At 39.0% G+C, this 22,632-nt stretch overlaps 1 protein-coding gene across 1 annotated transcript in view; it reads left to right on the forward strand.

The window, feature by feature from the left end:
• JAG2 (jagged canonical Notch ligand 2) overlaps positions 1–22,632 on the forward strand; it is a 98,886-nt gene that overhangs the window by 65,367 nt on the left and 10,887 nt on the right. The window contains exons 14-22 of the mRNA XM_070751138.1: positions 1,194–1,307; positions 2,357–2,470; positions 3,510–3,623; positions 4,801–4,917; positions 6,409–6,436; positions 7,928–8,013; positions 15,480–15,593; positions 15,759–15,874; positions 19,642–19,890. Of these exons, the coding sequence (XP_070607239.1) occupies positions 1,194–1,307; positions 2,357–2,470; positions 3,510–3,623; positions 4,801–4,917; positions 6,409–6,436; positions 7,928–8,013; positions 15,480–15,593; positions 15,759–15,874; positions 19,642–19,890 (1,052 nt within the window). The remainder of the gene's footprint in view (positions 1–1,193; positions 1,308–2,356; positions 2,471–3,509; positions 3,624–4,800; positions 4,918–6,408; positions 6,437–7,927; positions 8,014–15,479; positions 15,594–15,758; positions 15,875–19,641; positions 19,891–22,632) is intronic.

Here is a 22,632-nt window from a genome sequence, read left to right on the forward strand (position 1 = left end):
GGATGTAAAATGTTATACATTGTTTTATTATATGCTGTAAGTCCTCGGAGAAGGGCGGCATAAAAGTCCAATAAATAATAAATAAAATTATTATAAATTATAAACATTTCTTAACTGTTTAAAATGATTCTATAAGTACATCATAGGATTTAGAGGTATAAATTAGTTAAAGTCTTAAGAGTTTGATCATGAGTGACTATTTCTACGAGTAGTAGCCATTTGCTCTCAGTAGGGTGATGGGCAGATGTCTTTGCACAAACAGCTTCTCTGTTTTACAAAAACTAAATGATACGTAGTTATTCATTGGTGAGCTGTTCCATTGTATAACGAGTAGATTGTTATGGTTTGGCAAATTTACAAGAGTTCACTCTTGCTCTTTCTCGGTGATATCAAGGTGTTGTTCAAAAAAAGGTCTCCATAGTGAAATATATATTGCATGGATATAGGATATAGATTTACAGGTGCACAACATTGTAAATCTATACTACTCAGTATATAAGGTCTCCAGTGTTTGTGAATGGACCAGAATCTTTAGATTGATTTTTGGGAAGAATTTCCAGCTTGTCTTAGCTTCACAGCACCAATGATAAAATCACTGCTGAGTGAAGAGAGCTTAGAAATAAGAAACAGAGTAGCCTGGTGTCTGGTTTCCTGGCCCACAACCTGCCGTTTTAAACTTGGCCATATTTGATAAAATTAAGTTTTGTAGTAAAAAATTTAAGAAACATAAACAGCATTTATAATTGTAATTTGTGTTCTGCAACAAATTCTACATTTTTTTAGATTATGGAAAACCCCATAAAGTAATAAAAACTTCACAAAGCAAAAGCCCCCTCAGATAACATCTTAAACATAGCTACATTTTAGACTGTTTAAATAAACATCTGTTACATGGTAGCTTTTTGAACAAAAAAAAATAGTAATCACATCAGACTTACTTCATTGGAGTAGAAAAGCAAAACTCACCACATTGGGCTGAGTTAAGCAACAGATTAATTTAGAGAGGATCTTTTGAGGTACAGTATTACTTGAAACAAATAGAATATCTTGTTTCTTAGGTTAATTTCATATTTGTTTTATACTTAATTATGAACAATTGTTGAAGAATTTTGTTGAATGTATTTCTGTTTCATCCAGTCAGTATAAAACAAACAATAATCTACCAGTAGTAATTTTGTATTATTATAATTTAGATATTGATGACTGTCTTGAGAAACCCTGCAAGAATGGTGGAACCTGCATAGATGAAGTCAATGATTTCAGATGCTTCTGTCGGAATGGCTGGGAAGGAAAATTGTGTGACATTAGTGAGTATAGCTAAATATTAATATATTTAAGTTAGCCCTTGAAATATTTTTGTCACTTGCAGTTTTTAGGGATTTTATTTATGATAGTGAAAAATGAAATTTTGGGTTTGTATTCTTAATTCTCAATCACATGTCAAGATACATTATAACTAGTTTAGTTTATATTTAAAGATTCAGAAGAATAGAACCAAAGGATTTAAAAATTATAAACATTAGATTAAAATGTGCATTTTTAAGAAGAAAAATCATTCCTGTATTATACTATTATAATAGATATAAGACTATATCTATATCTATTATCCATATAATAATCATATATCAAACATGCTTTAAAACTTTTATTAAAGTTAAATATCATTAAAAGTCAACCAGAATCATCAAACAAAGTTGACAAGAAATTCTGGTTAATCTGAGACAGTCAATATTACCTTGAAAACCAATTAGATAGAATTTGATATTTTAAAATCTCAGGTTAAGAAAAACTTGAATTTTGGATGGTTATAATGTTCTTGTTATGATCAGTTTGTGACTAATATACTTGTCTCAAATCCACAATTTTCAAAATACAAATTTCAAATCAATTTTATGTTCATAATAATGATAGTATTTTATTACAAATCTTCATTCAGTCTTTTCTATAATAAGCAATTTATTTTGTGAGATAGACTTTTGTTGGATAGAGCGATTGGCCTTGATTTACCATATGGATAGTCGGGACTTGAAACTGCTCCTCTTTCATTCTCTTCCAGTACCTTTACACTGATTCTCTACTGAATTAAGTAATAAAGCATTTCAGTTTGGTTTTAACTTAACATACTGTACAAACCAGCAGTTGTTTGTTGATTGAAATTTAATTAACAGAATTTGGACTTGCATCATAGAGATTAAATTGTGACCCACAATAATTTACTCAGTTATCCAGGGATAGATATCATTTTAAATCCAGATTAATAAGGCTAGATTAAATTTGTCTTAATGGATTGTTGTTTGTTTATGAAGATTCTTCTGTTCCCAGACATTTTTTGTTCAATTCTTCATTCATTTTACAGATTTTAATGACTGCTCACCAAATCCATGTCACAACGGGGGTCAGTGCATTGATTTAGAGAATGATTTCTATTGTGCATGCAAAAACGGCTGGAAGGGGAAAACATGCCATTCAAGTAAGTGTGTTGTAGGTGGTTTACTGCTTAAAATATTCAAAAGTTGAAAAGGCTTTTTAAGAATTGAAAAAAAAATGTAATGAAAAAAGAAATATATAATGAAATCTAACAACTTAAATGATCTGGATGTAGGGAAGAATATAATAAAATATCAAATTATAAATTGTAGCTTCCATTAAAGTCACCATTAACATTAATATTTATAAAATGCCATTTAAAATTATTTTCACAGACTCTTTATTTAGGCAATGCAGCAAAATAGTACTTCACATCAGGTAAAAAGAATGGTGCTTCATAGGAGGTAGGAGCACTTGAATACCACCTCTGCAGCTCCTTTAAACAGCTCCACATTTTTCTGGGATTATGCAGCTGCCCTATATAGCTGCAGTATTATTCCAAGAAGAGATGTGTTCTTGTCTTTTAATGTGAAGTTGAGTTAGAAAGTAAGTTGAATTATAATAGGTCTAATAATGTAACAAAGAATATCCCTACTTTCTGTAACAATGAATTATGTAGTGCAGTGATTTTCAACCTTTTTTGAGCCGTGGCACATTTTTTACATTTACGAAACACTGGGGCACATTGAGCGGGGCGGGGAGGGGGTGGCTAAAAAAAGTTTGGACAAAAAAATTCTCTCTCTCTCTCTTCCTCCCTTTCGCTCTATTTCTCTCTCCCTCTTTCCCTTCCTTCCTCTTTCTTTCTCTCCATCCCTCTTTCTTTCTCTTCCTTCCTTCCTCTCTTTTTTGCTCTCTTTCTCTCTCCCTCCCTACCTCCCTCTATGTCTTTCTCTCTCTTCTTTCCTCCCTCTCTTTCTCTCTCTCTCTCTTGTTTTCTTTCTCTCTCTTGCTTTCTTTCTCTCTCTCTCGTTCTCTTTCTCTCTTGCTCGCTCTTTCTCTCTCTTGCTTTCTTTCTCTCTCCGAGTTTCGCGGCACACCTGACCATGTCTCACGGCACACTAGTGTGCCGCGGCACACTGGTTGAAAAACACTGATGTAGTGTATTTGATAGACTGCTTTAATTTGTTTTTGTGGTATTTTAGATAAGTACCAGTGTGATGCAAATACTTGTACAAATGGAGGAACATGCTACGATGATGGGGACACTTTTCGATGTTCTTGTCCTCCAGAATGGAAAGGAAGCACTTGCAATATTGGTAAGTGTTTTTATCTACTTATATTGTCTCTAAATTGAGAGAATGACTTGGCTGAGAAGCTAACATAAATAGTCTGTTTCTTCTTCCTTTTGTGATCTAGAAAAAGTCTTATTATGTAGAACAGTGTAATAGTGTTGATTATATTTGAGGACACTGTTTTGGCATAAAAATGAAGGCTGGGTTGGGTGTGAAAAAAGAGGGAATTGAGATAGTTATCCTCCATTAAGGTAGAATTGAATAATCAGTCCTAAGGATACCAATCCTTTTTATAGCTCCAAAGTTCTTTTAATTATTACTATTACAAGGGAAAGGTATAATTGAGGCAGGAAATGTATAAAAATCCAGCTCCATCTTGTTTTAATTATTTTATTTTACTGCTTTGTTATAATTGAAGTTTTTAATATTTTTATACTTTTAAGCCTCTCAGAATCGGATGGGTGCCAAATATATAAATATAAATTTTATAATGCCCACCTACATTTTACAAGAACACCATGGGAGCTGTGTTAAAATAATGACAATGTGACTAAAGTCAGGTCAGTATACTGTAGATAGGCAGAAATAATGGTCATGTTACTAATTGATAAACTTGGCAAAATTAAATTCTTTGAATAGTTTAGAATAGTGGTTCTGAAATATTTTGGTCTCAGGATCTGTCTATATTCTTAAGACTGGTTGAAGACCCAAAGAGCTTTGGTTTACGTGCATTACATCTATCAATATTTATTGGGTTATAAATTAAAGCTAAGAAAATTTAGAGTATTTGTTTATTTGTTTGTTTAACTTTCCAGAGTTCTTGGAAGTCATATTTGAAGGATTGCTAGTTTTAGATAATATGCTGGGAGTTTGCTTTGTAAGGTTGAAAAAGTGAAATCTTATCAAAAATCCCTTATATAGTGCTATCAAGGACATTGATACAACTGTGGACTCTCATTCAAAAGAATCTGCCTGGCTAGTTTGATGATAGTTGTTAAAACAAAATATAAATGATAGACGCTTGGTATGGCATTTGATGTTGAGCTTGGGTTATTTGCTAATTATTTTAAGTATGTTGCTTATCTGCCTCACAGTCTAGATTAAAGTGATTGTAACAATGTAGATTTTTTTTTGACATGTCAGTTAATATGAATGTAAGTCCCTATGGTTGGGAAAAAAACCCCTTTTAATTCTATTATAGCTAAGAACAGCAGCTGTATTCCTAATCCTTGTTTGAATGGTGGGACTTGTGTTGGCAGTGGAGATTCCTTTTCTTGCATTTGTAAAGAAGGTTGGGAAGGACGCACATGTACCCAGAGTAAGTGTAATTATTGTTTGAATTAGTATAATGTTCTTACTCTTGTAGTATACCCAAGACAATTTATTATTTATTTTATTTATTAGATTTGTATGCCGCCCCTCTCCGAGGACTCGGAGGATGCTTGAGTGGACTTTTGTACTAAAAGTTTTTTACATGTGGAATTAAACATTTTATGAAAAAATGTAATTGAATATTATATTTGAGCATTTTACTAGCATTCTGGTACCATGTTTCTTAGAGGTGGTTGAGCTTCAGTTTTTGACTCAAGACAAAATTTGCTTAAAATTTTACATCTGATCTAAATCTTCTAATTTTTGCATTGAAATTATTTTAATAAATTCTGTTTTGATTGTGGTTTTTTGTACTATAAAGTACGAACAGTGATGATTGTTAGCACTATTCAATGTACAGTAGAGAGAGTTGACTTCTTTATTAATTGCATTGTATTGTGGTTCTTCATTGTGGCATAACCTTTTATTATGCTAATTGGTGCAAAGGTAAAAGTTTAAAAGTACCATCATCTCTGGCAGTTATTTATTGGAAAGCAACGCAGAGAATATTCCTACATAAATGATGTGAATAGTTTGGTGTACACTTAGATCTGCTTCCCCAAGTCAATACTTTCTCATTTTGTCATGTTAGACATGCTGGGAAGGGGCTCATAAGCAAAGGAGCATTTGAAGAACCCCAGTTGTAGAAGAACGGCTTTAAAACCTCTAGAAATAATCTCAATATCTTTGTGGCCAATGTTCTATGTTTCTAAGATAAAAAACAAACTTGGATTTCTTGTAAAATCTTTGTATGTACTGTATCTATAAAGTAAGGCTGGAAAATATACTTTTAAGTAGTTCATTATTTTTATTATTATTTCTTAATAATACAAACATTTTATGATCTCACTTTGTTTAATTTCTAAAACTATTTATTTTAAATTCTGATACTGAAAAAAAGTCCAACTAGAGGGAAAGAATGAGGCTTGGGAAGAAATGTGTTTTACATATATGGATCTAAGACTAAGCAGATCCAAATTCAAGTCCCTCTTTAATTATGAAACTAACTTTGGACTAGTAATAAATTCTGAAGCCAACAAACTTCACCTCTTGTGATGAAGAGAGAATCTATTTAGAGCTCTCAGAGAAAAATTGGAATATAAATCTAGCTGATAAGGGTTTAACTCCCATCATCTACTTTCAAGTTTCAATATAAAAGAGTTTCCAGTTTACATATTTAACAATGCACTCGTGTTAATTCACCAGAATACTTGTAGCTTTAGAATTGATACTGCGATGACTATATATATAAACAAATTGGGATATATATTTAGAATTGCCATTACTATTGTATGTTTTTTGGGGGGAAATGTTTGTACATACTGGACAGAAACTTTGTAGATGCACAAAAATTAGATGGAATTGCTCAGATATAGTCTGCATTGAATACTGTTTATGTACTTCAAGTGAGTAATTATTTCACTTTTTTCTTTTTTAGATATTAATGATTGCAATCCACACCCATGGTGAGTATTCAGTGATAATTCTTTTTTTAAAATACCCTAATACAGTGGTACCTTGTGATAAGAACCACTCGTGATACGAACCCGGGGTTCGGAAAATTTTTGCCTCTTCTTACGAACTTTTTTCGGCTTACGAACCCACTGCAGATCGCAAAATGGCGCTTTGCTGGGCGCCGCCACCTGGCTGTCACCTTTTGAAACAGCCGAGGGACTTCTCGGCGTTCTCCCGAATGTCAAACCTGGAAGTTTGGGTTCGGGTTCCGGAGGCCGCCGAGAAGCGCCCGGCTGTTTCAGAAGGTTACAGCCAGGCGGCGCCGGGCAGCGAAGCACTGTTTTTGCAATTGGCGGCAGCGTTTTCGGCTGATCTGGAAGCTGGAAAGGAGGTGGGTAATCCCAATAGGGAATTCCATGGGCGGAGCTTTGACGTCACGAAACATGGCCAGCCAGGAAGGACGTCTTTGTGACATCAAAGCTCCGCCCATGGGATTCCCCACCTCCTTTCCAGCCTCCCGAACGGCCCGAAAACTCCGCGGCTCTTTTGAAAAGCTAACAGCCGGGCGGCGGGGCTTCTTAGCGTCCTCCTGAACCCGAAGGTCGACCCCGAACTTTTGCTGAACTTCCGGGTTCGGCGTTCAGGAGAACGCCAAGAAGCCCCCCGGCTGTTTCAAAAGGCGACAGCCGGGCAGCGGGGCTTCTCGGCGTCCTCCCGAACACCGAACCCGGAAGTTCGGCAAAAGTTCAGGTTTGGCGTTTGGGTTCGGGAGGATGCCGAGAAGTCCCCCGGCTGTTTCAAAAGGTGACAGCCGGGCGGGCGGGCTTCTCGGCGGCCACCCGAACCCGAACTTTTGCCGAACTTCCGGGTTCGGCATTGGGAGAATGCTGAGAAGCGCCCGGCTGTTTCAAAAGGTGACAGCCGGGCGTCGGCGGTTTTTTGCAGTTTTTTTTCTTGCACGCATTAATTCATTTTACATTGTTTCCTTATGGGAAACAATGTTTCGTCTTACGAACTTTTCACCTTACGAACCTCCTCCGGGAACCAATTAGGTTCGTAAGACGAGGTATTACTGTACTTATCTTTGAATTATATACTAACATTGTTAAAATGTTTTTAATATTTGAAAATAAAAATCTATATTCCTATAAAATGTAATGTAGGAATATAGTTTTAATAGAATTTTGGGAGTTTAAATCAAAGTTGTTATTTCTCACTATTAAAATTCTTTACATGATGCTTCTGTTAATTGAAGTACTTTGCTCAGTGTGATTGAAGATTCAATTAACTAAGCTTAAATTAACAAATTAAGAAAACACAAATGTTTTAATCAATAGGCATACATTATAAATTAACTACAGTACTTGAATTTTGCAATGTTGACTAATACAGTAACTATGGATAGAAACAAATTTGAATTTTGGCACATTATTTTATATAAGAACTAATGTTCTCTCAGCTTGAAAAACTGTTGACAGCCTTCATTGCAATCATTTTTATAGTTACAATGGAGGCATCTGTGTTGATGGTGTGAATTGGTTTCGCTGTGAATGTGCACCTGGGTTTGCTGGTCCTGACTGCAGAATTAGTAAGTATCTGTATAGGAAAAGGAGTGAAAAAAATCACACTGTTGTCATGTCTTACCCTCACCCAGGCATGAAGTTTTAGTCAGCTGTACCTCAAATAATGAAACAGAAACTAATTGAATTATTCATCGATGCTGATGTGTATCTTACAAAAGTGGTGCTTTCTTTGTTATTAGATAAAATCATTTTATAAATAACCTTTTATAAATTATAATGTATATTTTATAAATGGAATTATAAATAATGTGGTTTAACTTGTATTTAAATTATCTGCTATTTCTAAACAAATGTATGATACTAGTATATTCAGTCAGGAACTTTAAAAGGTAATTTGTATATTCAATTCAAATTAATAATACAGTGGTACCTCGAGATACGAGTTTAATTCGTTCCGGACCTGGGCTCTTAAGTCGAGCAGCTCTTATCTCGAACGACTTTTCCCCATAGGAATTAATGTAAATAATTTTAATTGGTTCCAGCCCTCAAAAAACTCACAAAGTTAGTCTAAATTATGCAGAAAGACATGTTTTTAATGAAGAAATGTACATGTACATATAAATGAATAATGAAGTTTCTTTCACTTAACTTGTAAACTTTCTTAAACTTTTAAATTTACATATGTTCAACTTCTCTGCCACCCAATCCTGTAGGACAGAGGTCCCCAACCCTTTTTGCACCAGGGACCGGCTTTAAACGATCAAGAGAGGAATGGGTGAATGAATGGACGGAGGGTGGGAAGGAAGGAAGGAAAGAGGGAAGGGACAGGAACAGAGGAAGGAAGCAAGGAAACTTATGAAAGGGGAGAGTAAGAGAGGAATGAGTGAAGGGAGGGAGGGAGGGAAGAAGGTGGGAAGGAGAAAGAAAAGAAGAAATAGAGGAAGGGAAGGTAAAAGAGAGAAAGAAAAAGAGCAAGAAAGAAAGAAAGAAAGAAAGGGGGAAGGGACAGGAACAGAGGAAGGAAGCAAGGAAACTTATGAAAGGGGAGAGTAAGAGAGGAATGAGTGAAGGGAGGGAGGGAAGAAGGTGGGAAGGAGAAAGAAAAGAAGAAATAGAGGAAGGGAAGGTAAAAGAGAGAAAGAAAAAGAGCAAGAAAGAAAGCTGCAAGCCCCCCCCCCCCGAGCCCCCCAGGCCGGCTGCAACCTTTTAAAACACGCGCGCCGCTTCGCAGCTGTCTCCTGAAGCCGAACGCGGAAGTTAGCGTTTGGCTTCAGGAGACAGCTCCTTGGCGCTTGTATCTCGAATTTGGGCTTGTAAGTAGAACAAAAATATCTCTCCCCTCCCAGCTCTTATCTCGAGTTGCTCTTAAGTAGAGCAGCTCTTATGTCGGGGTTCCACTGTACCTTATAGTATACAGGCAGTCCTCAGGTTACGTCAGTCCCGAGTTACGATGTTTCATGGTTACGACACATCTCCCGGCAGAGCAGCTCCGTGCTTCTATTACCTCTATTGCAGAGTTTCACGAAGGTCCACAGCTTGGTTAACTTCTGTGGGTCCATGGCCGTCCTCCTTCCTCCTGCCACGCCGCGCTCGCTTGGCTCGCTCTCACCGCGGGACGAAAAGCCAGGACCCCCCCCAACCTGTTCCCCTCCCCTCAAAGCAGGCCTCGCAAGTCATGTGCCACACAGCGCAACAGCTCCCCCATGCCCTCTGGCAAGCTTCCTGCGGGGCGACAGCGACTCCCACTCTTGCCGCGCTACTTACTCCCCCTCCCCCTCTTCTAGAAATGAAAGTGGCGCTGCCCTTGACAATGCCTCATTCCGTTGCCTTTGGACTCGCGGTTTTCTCTTTTGGTTCAGGCCATGAGATAACTCTAGTGAAAAGCCCCTAGCAACGCATTCATTGGCTCCGGTGCTTTCTGAAGCGCGGGAGTGGGAAGAAGGCACGAATGAAGCGCTTTAGCAAGCAGGCATTCCTTTAGTCACTCGCTGGGATGCAAACGCAAAGTAGCTGGCTACACATGGTGGTGACGTCATGATGTGGCGACCCGGAGGGCAGCAAGGCCCTTCAAACGTGCAAAGTGGAGGAAGATAGGAATGTTCCAACTTACACCAAAACTTGGCTTATTACACGACATAGAAACAGATCAACGTTGTAAGTCGGGGACCCCCTGTATTTGTTATTATTATGTAGATTTCTCTATATATTTCTTCTTCATTATATTTATGATCTATACATGGGTTATGAACCTCTGCAAAGACTAGTTAGAATATTCTAGAACGAAGACGGTAGAAACTTTGTCCTGCCCTTTATTTACATTCTATTTCTTTTAAATTATTTTTCAAGTTCCACAGTGAGGGCCAGTTACATTTGTTGTTTGCAGTTCAAATCTTTCCATTTTTATTTTTCTACTAATTAGAATTTTCTCTCAGTTGTCATTTCTGTGTTAATATTGGGATACACACTCTTAAAATGTTTTCTGCCCTGTTTTGGGACTATGAGATTTGAATGCTGCTTTATTTCAAATACAAGGAGTGCAGGGACAGATTCCTTTCACTGAATAAGCACATTTTGTCTCCCATGTTTAGAACAATCAGCCTGGAAAGCCCTGACACATATGTCCAAAGCTTCTCACCTACTCACCATCTTTTGTTCTCTCAGCCAAGGTGCTTTTCTCTAGCTAGCTTCCTCTGAAAACTTATTTATGGCCTTGAGAAGCCCTGATCTTTTAGTATCACACCAATCATGAATTATGACTTTAAATTGCTGCACTGTATTTTACGCCAAGTATGACTATTGGCACTTATCATATTTGTGATACTCCATAATGGGTGGAGATAACATCCAGGAATGGGTTAACTCCATCTGTTATCTTATTGGACTGAGTCTGCAACTTTAATGACACGCCTCTTCCAGTCGTCCTTCCAGCTTTTAGACTCAATTGATTTTAGGACTAGACGTGTTATTGTGGTTCTGATTCCTAGATTCTATTTTCAATTTGGCACAGACTTTACGGAAACTTTTCCTTTACAGTGTGAAGGGCTTTGCCTCACCCTGCTGAAGGCCATGTAGTAACAATCTGACTGTCTGAGAACAGCAGATCAGGGCAGCACCCATGAGTTTGCTCTGGAACGCTGACCCTTCTGCTCTATGTGCAAGGCAAGCCATGAGTCTCCTGGGATCAGGAGCAGCGGCAGATTGTCGGGCAGCGCTCACAAGCCTAGCTCCGTGGTGGATGGCCATCAGCAGCAACAGTTGGAAGAACGTGGAATGAGCTCTGATTGTGCCTTCATCAAGGCTTGTTACTACCACCCAAACTCCCAGAGAGCACAGAGCAGCAATACCCAGCTGGGTGTGCCTGCCTTAAAAAGTTTTTTAAATTGTGGATGCCATTTTGGAATCAGTTCTCCTAACAACAGGAAAATCAAGGCCCCCCCATCACTGCAGGAATCTCAGGATCGAGGCCTGCAAGAAAGAGACATGCCTCACAGCTTAATGACTGTGAACCAACAAAAAAGGCTTCTAAAGCATCCCAAAAGGATGAGGAGAGGCAGCAATGAGCCCTTGATATGGCAATTGCAAAAGCCCAGAGAGAGGGGGAAAGGAGGAAACGTGTACTAGCCTGTACTAGGACTTCATTGACAAAGGTACCGATTTCACCAATTGTGACCCAGTCATTGAACTGGTGGATGTCCCCAGCCATCGCATGGGGATCCCTCTTCAGGGAACCCCATCATCTAACCTTGACAACCAACGCCAGCCCCTTAGGCTGGGGGCTCACCTGCAAAACCTTATGGCGTAGGTGCAGTGTATTCAGAGGCACTTGAGCCACGATATAAATTGACTTGACCTCAGAGTAATCTATCTAGTTCTCCTGATCTTCAAAAGGAGAATGTGTTCAACAAACACATTCTCATCCTCACAGACAACATGGCAGCCAAAGCCCACATAAATCGCCAGGGAGAAACCCAATCCCAACCCCTGATGCAGGAGGTGGAACTGGGTCTCTGGGCAGAGTCTCACATACTGTCCATTTGAGCAGAGCACATATCGGGGGGGCAAACATGCAGGTGCACCAACTGAGCCAAGCTACCGTCGACTACTCAGTGTGGTGCCTGCACCCCTCCCTCTTTCAGGATTTAACAGAACAATTCAGATTCCCGACTGTCGACTTGTTTGCCACCCCAGACAATACTCATCTACCTCATTACTTCCAGGTTTGCAACGACAGGGGCAGAGGCATGGATGCTCTCCATGGCTGGCGGTCCTGCTATACTCCTTTCCTCCTCCCATTAATCCCAGGGTCATCTCAAAGATGCTGGAGGAGGAGGCAGAAATCCTGCTTTTGATTCCTCAGTGGCCCAGGACGCCTTGATTCACAGATCTGGTGAGCCACTCTGTGGTTCGACCCTGGAGGATTCCACAGGACAGAATCGCCCTCTTTCATGGGACGCTGGAACATCTGGACCAACAGTGATTCCAGTTGACCCCCCTGGAGATTGAGCGGATGATCCTGAGTGGGGACATTCTCCTCCAAGGTCATCCGGACCATTCAGGCATTCAGACATCCCTCTACCACACAACTCAACAAAGAGGACATTTTGCTCTTGGTGCTCCAAGAGAAGACTGACACCTGGCATCCGTATATTCAGTCTTAACTATCGAAGCCTGGGACTCCCTGGAACAACATCCAATAGTCAGGTGATTTATAAGGGGGGCGATTAACATCAAGCCTCCAGTACTTCACAGGTACCAGACTTGGGACATGTAAAAGGTGCTAAATGTTCTCACTGGAGTTCGCTTTGAACCAGCCTCCCTGCCTTAGATACCTTCAGAAAGTAGCCTTTTTAGTGATCATCACTTGGGCCAGGATGGTGTCTGAATTGGTGGCCTTACTCATTCGCCAGGACCTCTGTGTGTTCAACCACAACAGAGTGGTCTTGAGGTTGGACTGTTCATTCGTCCCAAAAATAAACACCTGGTTCCATAGAGCCCAGGAACTGGTCTTGCCAAACTTCTGCCCCCAGCCATTTCACCGCCTGGAGTAGAAGTGGCACACTTTAGATGTAAAAAGGGTGCTTCATGTATACATCAGGAGCACTTCCCACCTTAGATGTACAGAATCCCTGTTTGTGTTGTCTCTTGTTTCAGAACTGAAGAGGAAATAGAGGGCAGAATATCTTAGAATAGAGATGATTAACAATGATTTGCCTGGAAATCATATTGTCTCCTACCATATCAGGGAGTAACATGAATGTGGCCAGTAACATAATGAATTGGAATGGACAGAGCTAATAATTTTGGATCCCTTTCTTCTTTTTAGACTGCGAAGGTTGTCTCTTAGCTATCCTAGCAAGCATGTTTTACTTTTGTTTTAAACTTCAGCTTTCTAAGGCTTGTTTTGTCCCAAATCAGACAAAACTGAGTTGTAAGATTTTTAGTCTCATTTTACTCTAGGCTTCCTATGAGGCACAAATGGTAAACTACTGTATATTTGGAGATATATAGGTCAAGGCTTGCTAACTCTGCTAAAAGGTACAGATATAAATCTTAATTTCAGGTAGCTCCAACAGGGTTCTCTGTATAAAATATCTATGATCACAGATGACCAATCTCTATGACCATAGTTAAAGTTTGACCCCATTTGGAGAGAGATCATATTTTGAACAGAATTATTTTTTCTGAAATGCTCAGCAATATTACTGCATTATATAAGAATTGCTGGCATACTGTTTTTATTTGTGCTTGAACAAAAAGTATCTGAGCTTTGTTTTCAGCTGAAAAGAATTCTGACTTTTCTTAACTAGCCTTTTAAATCCCAGAGTCTAAGTAAATATTGCTCATTCAAGACATGACTAATAAGTTATACATTTATATATTCCATTATTTAGAAATAATTAAGAGCAGTTAGCTTTAGTAGCACAGCAAGAATGAATATAGATGCATTCAAAAACTATATAGGGAATTAGAGAAGTTTTTTAAGAATTTAAAATTAATTAAGATTAGAGAATATTCAATGAAAATCTGATACTAAAAACTTCCTAGACAAGAGGAGCTGAATTTAAAAATGAGATATTATAAAAAGTATACAGCCATTCTAAGCAATATGTACAATTTTTGAAATTAGAGTATGTATAGATTTCTGAAAGTTTTAGTGATTGGTAAGTACTGTTTTCTCCCTCTCACACTCACTTTAATTTTTTTTGTACTTAAAAAGTACTGGTTTCAAAAGAAAGCAGATTAGGTTTTCGGATATTCATTTTTTGCCACAATTGAAACCCTACCAATTTTCTCACAGAGGTAGAATTTTCTCTATTTTGTAACACTTAGACATAGTTGGCTTCCATGTGGAGGAGATAGTTAAGTAAGTAAAACCAACTTTCATATTTCCTGCCTTAGTAAGATAGCCTCAAAGAAAATGGATACTTGCTGTAATTTACCAGAGAAAGAAAGTTTAGAATGACAAAAGAGGATAAATGATGGGAGGTATATACAGTGTTCCCTCGATTTTCACGGGGGTTGCGTTCCAAGACCGCCCGCGAAAGTCGAATTTCCACGAAGTAGCGGCGCGGAAGTAATAACACCATTTTTGGCTATGGACAGCCAAAAACTACCCACACACACCCTTTTTCAAGGCAGCACAAGGAGCCGGGCTTGAAGTTGGGGGCGGGGAGCGACGAAAGTGCGGAGGCCGGCAAAGATTGTTTTGAATGTCGGCTGCCCCCGCCCCCCCAGCGCCTCCGGCCCCCTCGCCGCTACCCCCTGCCCGCCCGATCCGCTCCTCTCACCGGCTTTCTTGGGACACGGGTCCTCCTGCAGCAGCACTGGTGGCTACGGCTTCTCATCCTCATTCGGCCGCTAGCCGCTCTGAGCGCTTTGAGAATGCCCACCCCACCCCTCTCACAGTCCCTTAGCTGAGAGCGCTTTCGTCCCAGCTATCAGCGAGGGGGCTGCAGGAGAGGCGGGGCAGGCGTTCTCACAGAGAGGGAGAGAGAGAGGGAGAAAGAGAGAGAGAGAGAGAGCAAGAGGGGGGAGAGTGGAAGGTAGAGAGAGAGAAAAAAATGATAGAAAAAAGGGGAGAAAAAAAGAGAAATGAGAAAATGATTGAAGCAGAGAATGACAGGAAAGAAAGAGAGAGAGAAGCGACTCTTGGTGATGATGTATGACGTCATCGGGTGGGAAATACCCTGGTATAGAAAAAACCGTGGAGTATTTTTTTAATTAATATTTTTTGAAAAACCGTGGTATAGCCGTTTCGCGAAGTTTGAACCCGCGAAAATCGAGGGATCACTGTATATATAAAGAGGGATAAAAATAAAGATTTTCTAGCATCAGATCTGTATATATAGTGGATGGTGGCACCCATCATCTTCAGACACTATAACTAATGATCATGCAGACTCAATCTAATTCAATGCATCTCAAAACCATAAGTTTGGAAAAACAGCTACTAATACAATATCTAAACAAATTCTAGTAAAAGTTGCTAATATCAGTAGCCACTCATGCATTGAATTTTCCTTTCCTTTAGATATTGATGAATGCCAATCCTCTCCTTGTGCATATGGTGCTACTTGCATTGATGAAATAAATGGTTACAGGTGTACTTGTCCTGCTGGACGAGCTGGAACAAGATGCCAAGAAGGTAATTTGAAACAGTAAAATAAAATAAGAAATTAGATATTGAAGTTTACAACTTGCATATCAGTGATTGCCAGATGTGATCTGCAAATTGAACTTGACATTTTCTTCCTAGATTAAATTTACCCATTCTTAAACTTCTGCCTTTCCTTCCCTTGTTTCTCCTTAGTTATAGGCTCTGGAAAATCTTGCTGGTTTAAAGGAAAGTCCTTTCCTCACAGGAGTAGATGGGATCAAGAATGCAACAGTTGTCATTGTCTGGATGGCCACATTGATTGTTCCAAGGTAAATTTGCAGTGAATTCTTCTTCCATTTTAAACAATGACAAATGAACTTATGGCAACCTTCCTCTGAATGTTTTTAGAGGGAGAACACTTCCAATGCCCAGAGATTTATGCCTAGAGCTGATGAAACAATACTTTAAAACTCAGATCTTAAATTCATGGCTCTTGGACCACAGTGCAAGCCTCTAAATCATATTCTGTCACTAGCAACATTGTTTAGGAAAAAGTAAACTATATGGAGCATGCATCTCCTTGTTGTAAGCTCTATCGGAGAAGAATGATAAACTACAGTATTTCTTGCCTATCAATTTCATTAGGTGTTACAAGTAAAATGGAGCAAACTAGATGGACACAGACAAAAAAAGAATTCAGCTTGCAGTGCGAACAGCAAAAATATGTGACTGCCAGAAATATAGCAGCACTTACTTGGCACTGTGGCTCTTCCCTCATGCTGAGATGAAATGGTTTTGCACCTGAATAGGGTTGCTGGAAGAATTGCTGCATTCCTAAGACTATATCAAGGTGCCATCATAGCTAGGGCCAGGGCAGAAAAATAAGGAAGAGCAGGCTGCAGCCCTACCTCAGATGTGAGAATAGGAATATGCCCTATCTAGGTGAAGAACCACACTTTTGACCAATCTGTTTGAAACCTTAGATCATAACATTGTAGTACTATTAATTGGAAATGGGCAAATTGGGCATATTTTGTATTATTAAAAGTTTTAAAGAGAACATAAAAATGGATGCAAACTAATACCAAAAAGAAAGAAGAGAAAGAAAAAAAGAGGGAAGGACCTTCCAATTTCCTTTGTAGCAAATATAACAATACAAAAATAAAATAAAACTCTACAAACTTATTTCTTGCTGTAAGATTACAAAAAATTCCATGTCTTTTTCTAATAATCAAATTCACTAGTCATAACTGATGCGGTATTTCTTAGTTTCCTGCAAAAAATGTCTATAAGGGGTTTTCAGTCAGCCATAAATATAGACATTGTGTTTCTCTGATAAAAGAAGTCAAGTTTGGAGGACATGACCTTGTAGATGACTCTTACTCTGTCAAGAACTTTTGAGTAGTCATAGCTAATGACCTAAGTGCCAGGGCCCCACTGTAACAACATTGGCAAAAAGGCGCTAAGAGTAATTAATCTAATCCTGCGTAGTTTCTTCTCTGTCGATATTAATCTTCTAACCAAATATATAAAACATTTGCTAGACCAATTCTTGAATACAGCTTACCTGTCTGGAACCCACACTACATATCAGATATCAATACAATCTAGAGAATCCAAAAATATTTCATTAGAAGAGTTCTCCACTTGTCTTCTTGCAACAGAATACCTTATTCCACCAGACTTGAAATTTTAGGCTTAGATAGCCTAGATAGAACTTTGTTGCCTTCAACCTGACCTAAATATAGTTCATAAAATCATTTACCACAATGTCCTGTCTGTCAATGATTTTTTCAGTTTCAGCTGCAACAATACATGAGCACACAATTGATTTAAACTTAATATAAACAGTTCCAAACTCAACTGCCGAAAATATGATTTCCAGTAATAGAGTGATCAATGCCTGGAATGCGCTACCTAACTGATTTCTTCTCCAAATTTCAAAAATTTTAACCTTAGACTATCTACAGTTAACTTCAACCCATTCCTAAGAGATCTGTAAGGGCAATGCATAAATGCACCGTTGTGCCTACTGGCACTGTCCTACTGTCCTATTGCCTAATTTACCTGTACAGTGTTCCCTCGATTTTCGCGGGTCTGAACTTCGCGAATAGTCTATACTACAGTTTTTCAAAAAATATTAATTAAAAAATAGTTTGCGGGGGAGGGGTTATATCACGGTTTTTCCCGCCCGATGACGTCATACGTCATCACCAAATTAATAATTTTTGCAAATATATAACAAAAAATATAATTATTGTTAATAAATAATTATGTTTATAAATATCAGGATCACTAAGTGTCTTATTCAATGGCGAGTATCAATAATAATGGTGAGTAAATGGATGTTAAGGGAATAGGAAATGGTAATTTAGGGGTTTAAAGTGTTAAGGGATGGCTTGTGATACTGTCCATAGCCAAAAATGGTGTATTTACTTCCGCATCTCTACTTTGCGGAAATTCGACTTTCGCAGGTGGTCTCGGAACGCATCCTCCGCGAAAATCGAGGGAACACTGTACTTACTTTGCTAATGTTTTATGTTTATACCAATACCTACTACCTTGTACATGCTTGACAAATAAATAAGTCAGTCTAGCCATCTCTGCAAGTTCCATCATTTTCTCTAACCATTCCTTTATTGTGGATAATGTAAGCTCTTTCTACTTTTGAGCATATGGTAATCTCTCTATAGTACAGTGATCCCTCGATTAGCACGGTCTCGATTAGTGCGAAACGCTACAACACGGTTTTTCAAAAAATATTAATTAAAAAATACTCCACGGGTTTTTTTGCTATACCACGGTTTTTCCCACCCGATGACGTCATACATCATCACCAAGAGTCACTTCTCTTTCTCTTTCTTTCCTGTCATTCTCTGCTTCAATCATTTTCTCATTTCTCTTTTTTTCTCCCCTTTTTTCTATCATTTCTCTCTCTCTTTCTTCCTCTCTCACACTCTCTTCCTCCCTTCTCTCTCCCCCCCCTCCACTTGCCCACGAGAAGAAAAAAAGCAACCTCTGCCGGGCAGCTCCCCTTGTGCCCCCGCTTTGTGCCTGCCTCTTTTGGGGATTTTTTTTTCTTTTCTTTTTTGCGCTGGCGGCGGGAGCTGTTGGGGAGGGCTCTGCCGGGAAGGGCTGTGTCAGCGGCGAGGAGGACAAAGGAGTGAACGTAGCTACTGCCCCACACCGGTAACAGGGAGAGAAAGAGAGAGAGCGGAGGGCACCTTGCCGGTCCACGCCCCCCTAGATGAGCGGCTCCGCATGGCCCCAGCGCCGCCCAGGCAAAGGGGAAACCCCGAGATCGCTTGCCGCTTGCCGTATTGCAGCGAAGGAGGCGAAGCAAGGCTCCAAGCTGCAATACGGCAAGCGATCTTGGGGTTTCCCCTTTGCCTGGGCGGCGGGAAGACCCAGGGAAGGTTCCTTCAGCCGCCCAACAGCTGATCCGCTCCGCAGCGCGGCAGCAGCAAGGAGCCGAAGATGGGGTTTCCCCTTTGCCTGGGCAACGGGGAAACCCCATCTTCGGCTCCTCGCTGCTTCCGCGCTGCGGAGCAGATCAGCTGTTGGGCGGCCGAAGGAACCTTCCCTTGGTCTTCCCCGCCGCCCACACGCAAACTCCACCATCTGCGCATGTGCGGCCATGAAAAAAATGGTGCGCATGCGCAGATGGTGTTTTTACTTCCGCACCACTATAACGCGGAAATCGATTAGCGCGGGAGGTCTTGGAACGTAACCCCCGTGCTAATCGAGGGATCACTGTAGTCATATATAAAAACAAAATTCCAAGGCTTTTTATTCTAGTTGTCCAACCACACCATATTTCACTAACCATTCGTGCACCCTCCCCGGCCTAGCAGCAGCTATCCCAACTGTTGGAGCCACATGTCACCAGCCCACCTGTGAACCATTTCAATTCTAATTACCATATTAACTGAGGTCTACACATAGTTTAAAAAACAAGAAAGAGGTATTATGAGTATATCCCAAGAAAAACTTGATTGAATGACATGAACAAACAGTGATAGGAATTAATTGTAAATTTCCTTCAGCGTTTCCTTTTATAGTCCACTGAAATCAATAGGTTTGTATTAAATTCTAGGTATGGTGTGGAAAGAAATCTTGTTTGTTTACCAAACACGGGGACCATTCTAGTTACCAATGTCCTAGAGGTCAAGAATGCCAAGAAAATTCATACATCAAATGTTTCCAACCACCTTGCATTGACTGGGGAGAATGCAGTGAATCAGAACCTCTACCTATTAACATCAAGTGCTTCCCTAATTCAGGCCACTTGGACAACAGCTGTGCAAGAATTACTCTGATTTTTAACAGAGATAAAGTACCCCAGGTAAGACATTTAAGTTTTGTTTAAATTTTGCTAATGTTTCACACAGCATATTGTTTTGTAATTGATAAACATTGCTAGCAAAATTCTAATTATTATTAACTGGTATGTAAGCATTTTTATCATTTTTATTTATAGTCCTCTGCTTTGAAGGCAGTGAGAGAGAAAGTTTTATTTTATTTTGAAGTCTGTTGGTATTGTGTACTGATCTGTTTGTTAGGAAAATATTCCTGTCTAGTTATGTGGAGTGTTAATAAAGATCATTTGTCTTGTGTAAAATCATTTTTTCTAATTGTGAAGGATTCCATGTGTCTTATTTAAGGTTGCTACCAGTTTTTGATATTAAAAAATTAGGTAGATGTATGGAAAAATAGTAAACATGATATAATCAGTTCCAAGTTTGCTTCTACTACAACTATTGAGGAAATTATTTATATATTCTTCCTGGGATATATTGAAACTTCAAAATTTCCAAAAGTCTGTTGGGAATGACCTTACTTGCACATCTTTTTCAAAATTTGCCTATTATTTGACCTTTTGTGGAATGAGCTTTTTTGGCAGGATGGGTTCTATTTGGTCAGCTGGTGCAGCTTCCTTGTGCTACCATTCCATCTGTATCAGTTGGAAAGGAAATGCAACAATTTTGGAAGCAGGCCCAATTTTACAAAGCTTTTGGATCCCACCCCCATCACACTTAATTTGTTCTCCTCTTCACATTTTCCCATCCATGCCTACCACAGTCAATTAGTACATTTTAGGGGGAATAGCAAATGGTTTCTTAATAATAATTGATAATAATTGAATAATAATAATAATAGAATTCTTCTTAGAGGAATTTCTTATGATTCCCAAAAGAGTAGAGGACAAAGCTCTGTGACTGATACCTTTCTTTCTCCAAATGCAACATTCTAAATTCCTTCAACTTGCCCTTATAGCAGTGTTTTTCAACCAGTGTGCCGTGGCACACTAGTGTGCCGTGAGACATGGTTAGGTGTGCCGCGAAGCTCAGAGAGAGAAAGAAAGCAAGAGAGAGAGAAAGAAAGAAAGAGAAAGCAAGCAAGAGAGAGAGAGAAAGCAAGAGAGAGAGAAAAAGAGGGAGGGAAGGAGAGAGAGAAAGACATAGAGGGAGGGAGGGAGAGAGAGAGAGAAAGAGCAAAAAAGAGAGGAAAGAAGGAAGAGAAAGAAAGAGGGATGGAGAGAGAGAAAGAAAGAGGAAGGAAGGGAGAGAAAGAGGGAGAGAGAAATAGAGCGAAAGGGAGGAAGAGAGAGAATTTTTTTGTCCAAACTTTTTTTAGCCCCACCCGCCCCACTCAATGTGCCCCAGGGTTTCGTAAATGTAAAAAATGTGCCGCGGCTCAAAAAAGGTTGAAAATCACTGCCTTATAGAGTATAATGACATGTCTGTCACCATCCTCTGAACATGTATTGACCTACCAGTATACTGGAAATGCAGTACCCTGAATTGTATATTGTATTCTGGGTTCGATCCAACTAGTCTGTGTGTATGTTTGGTTTTATAATAAGGGTTTTTAGCTGTTTTATTATTGGATTGTCACATGCTGTTTTTATCATTGTTGTTAGCTGTCCCGAGTCTACGGAGAGGGGCGGCATACAAATCCAATAAATTATTATTATTATTATTATTATTATTATTATTATTATTATTATTATTATTATTATTAGTGCAGAATAGAAGAAAATAAGGCTATTATGTTTTTATGCTTTATGAATAAGGTACTTTTATATATCTTTGATATAGTATTTCTTCTAATGCAACCTTAAACTCCCACTTACTTGCAGTTGGCTTGTTGCTGACTCACATCCCAATTTTTTTTTCCATTTTCAAGCCATGAATCCCTCATCTTAGGTGCATCCTATATTTTTCTCCCTAATACTTAATATTCCTCAAAGCTGTGGTGTTACTTTTGCATGCTGGAAGTGTTGCCTTTTCTGTGCTCACATGGATGAGTAAGAAGGGTCTGTAACTGTGATTCCCGTGATTCCCTGAAAATAAGACCTTGTCTTATATTTGTTTGAAGCCTGAAATAAGCTCTTGGATTTATTGCCATATACTCAAAAGCCTGATTTAGGCTTATTATCTGGAGATGTCTTATTTTGGGGAAAACAGGGCAGGTCTAAGGTGCTCCTTTGCATTTGGGATTTTGGCACTTGGAGGATAGTATATGTGTCAGAGGAATCGTGTAGAACCGTCACTTTCTTTTATTCTTCTTGATGATTGGTAGTAAATCATGTCCACTTGAAATAATTACAAAATCCTAGTTTTTATAGCTTGTTCTTATTTTTAAAAGTATCTTGAAAGGATAGAAATTGGTTACCATGACTAGGAATTCAGTCTGTTTCATATGATAGCATCTTTTCTAGCTATCTTCATTCTTACCCTTTGTTGAAATTGTAGATTTCATATTGCTCTGCTGTTTTTGATAAGTAATAATATTCACACTACAGGTAGTCCACAACTTACAACTTAGTCGTCAACAAGTGAGCCCAACATTTATGTTGTTAAGTGAGAAATTTGTTGAGTAAGTTTGTTCCATTTTACTTTTCTCTCCATATTTGTTAAGTGAATCACTGCAGTTCTTAAATTAGTAACATGGTTGTTAAGTGAATCTAGCTTCCCCATTGACTTTGCTTGTCATAAGGTCACAAAAGGGGATCATATGATTCATATGACATTGTACCCAATCATAAATGTGAGTCAGTTGTCAAGCATTCAAATATAAATCA

The sequence above is a fragment of the Erythrolamprus reginae genome, chromosome 1, assembly GCF_031021105.1.
Source record: "Erythrolamprus reginae isolate rEryReg1 chromosome 1, rEryReg1.hap1, whole genome shotgun sequence".
Taxonomy (NCBI): Eukaryota; Metazoa; Chordata; class Lepidosauria; order Squamata; family Dipsadidae; genus Erythrolamprus; species Erythrolamprus reginae.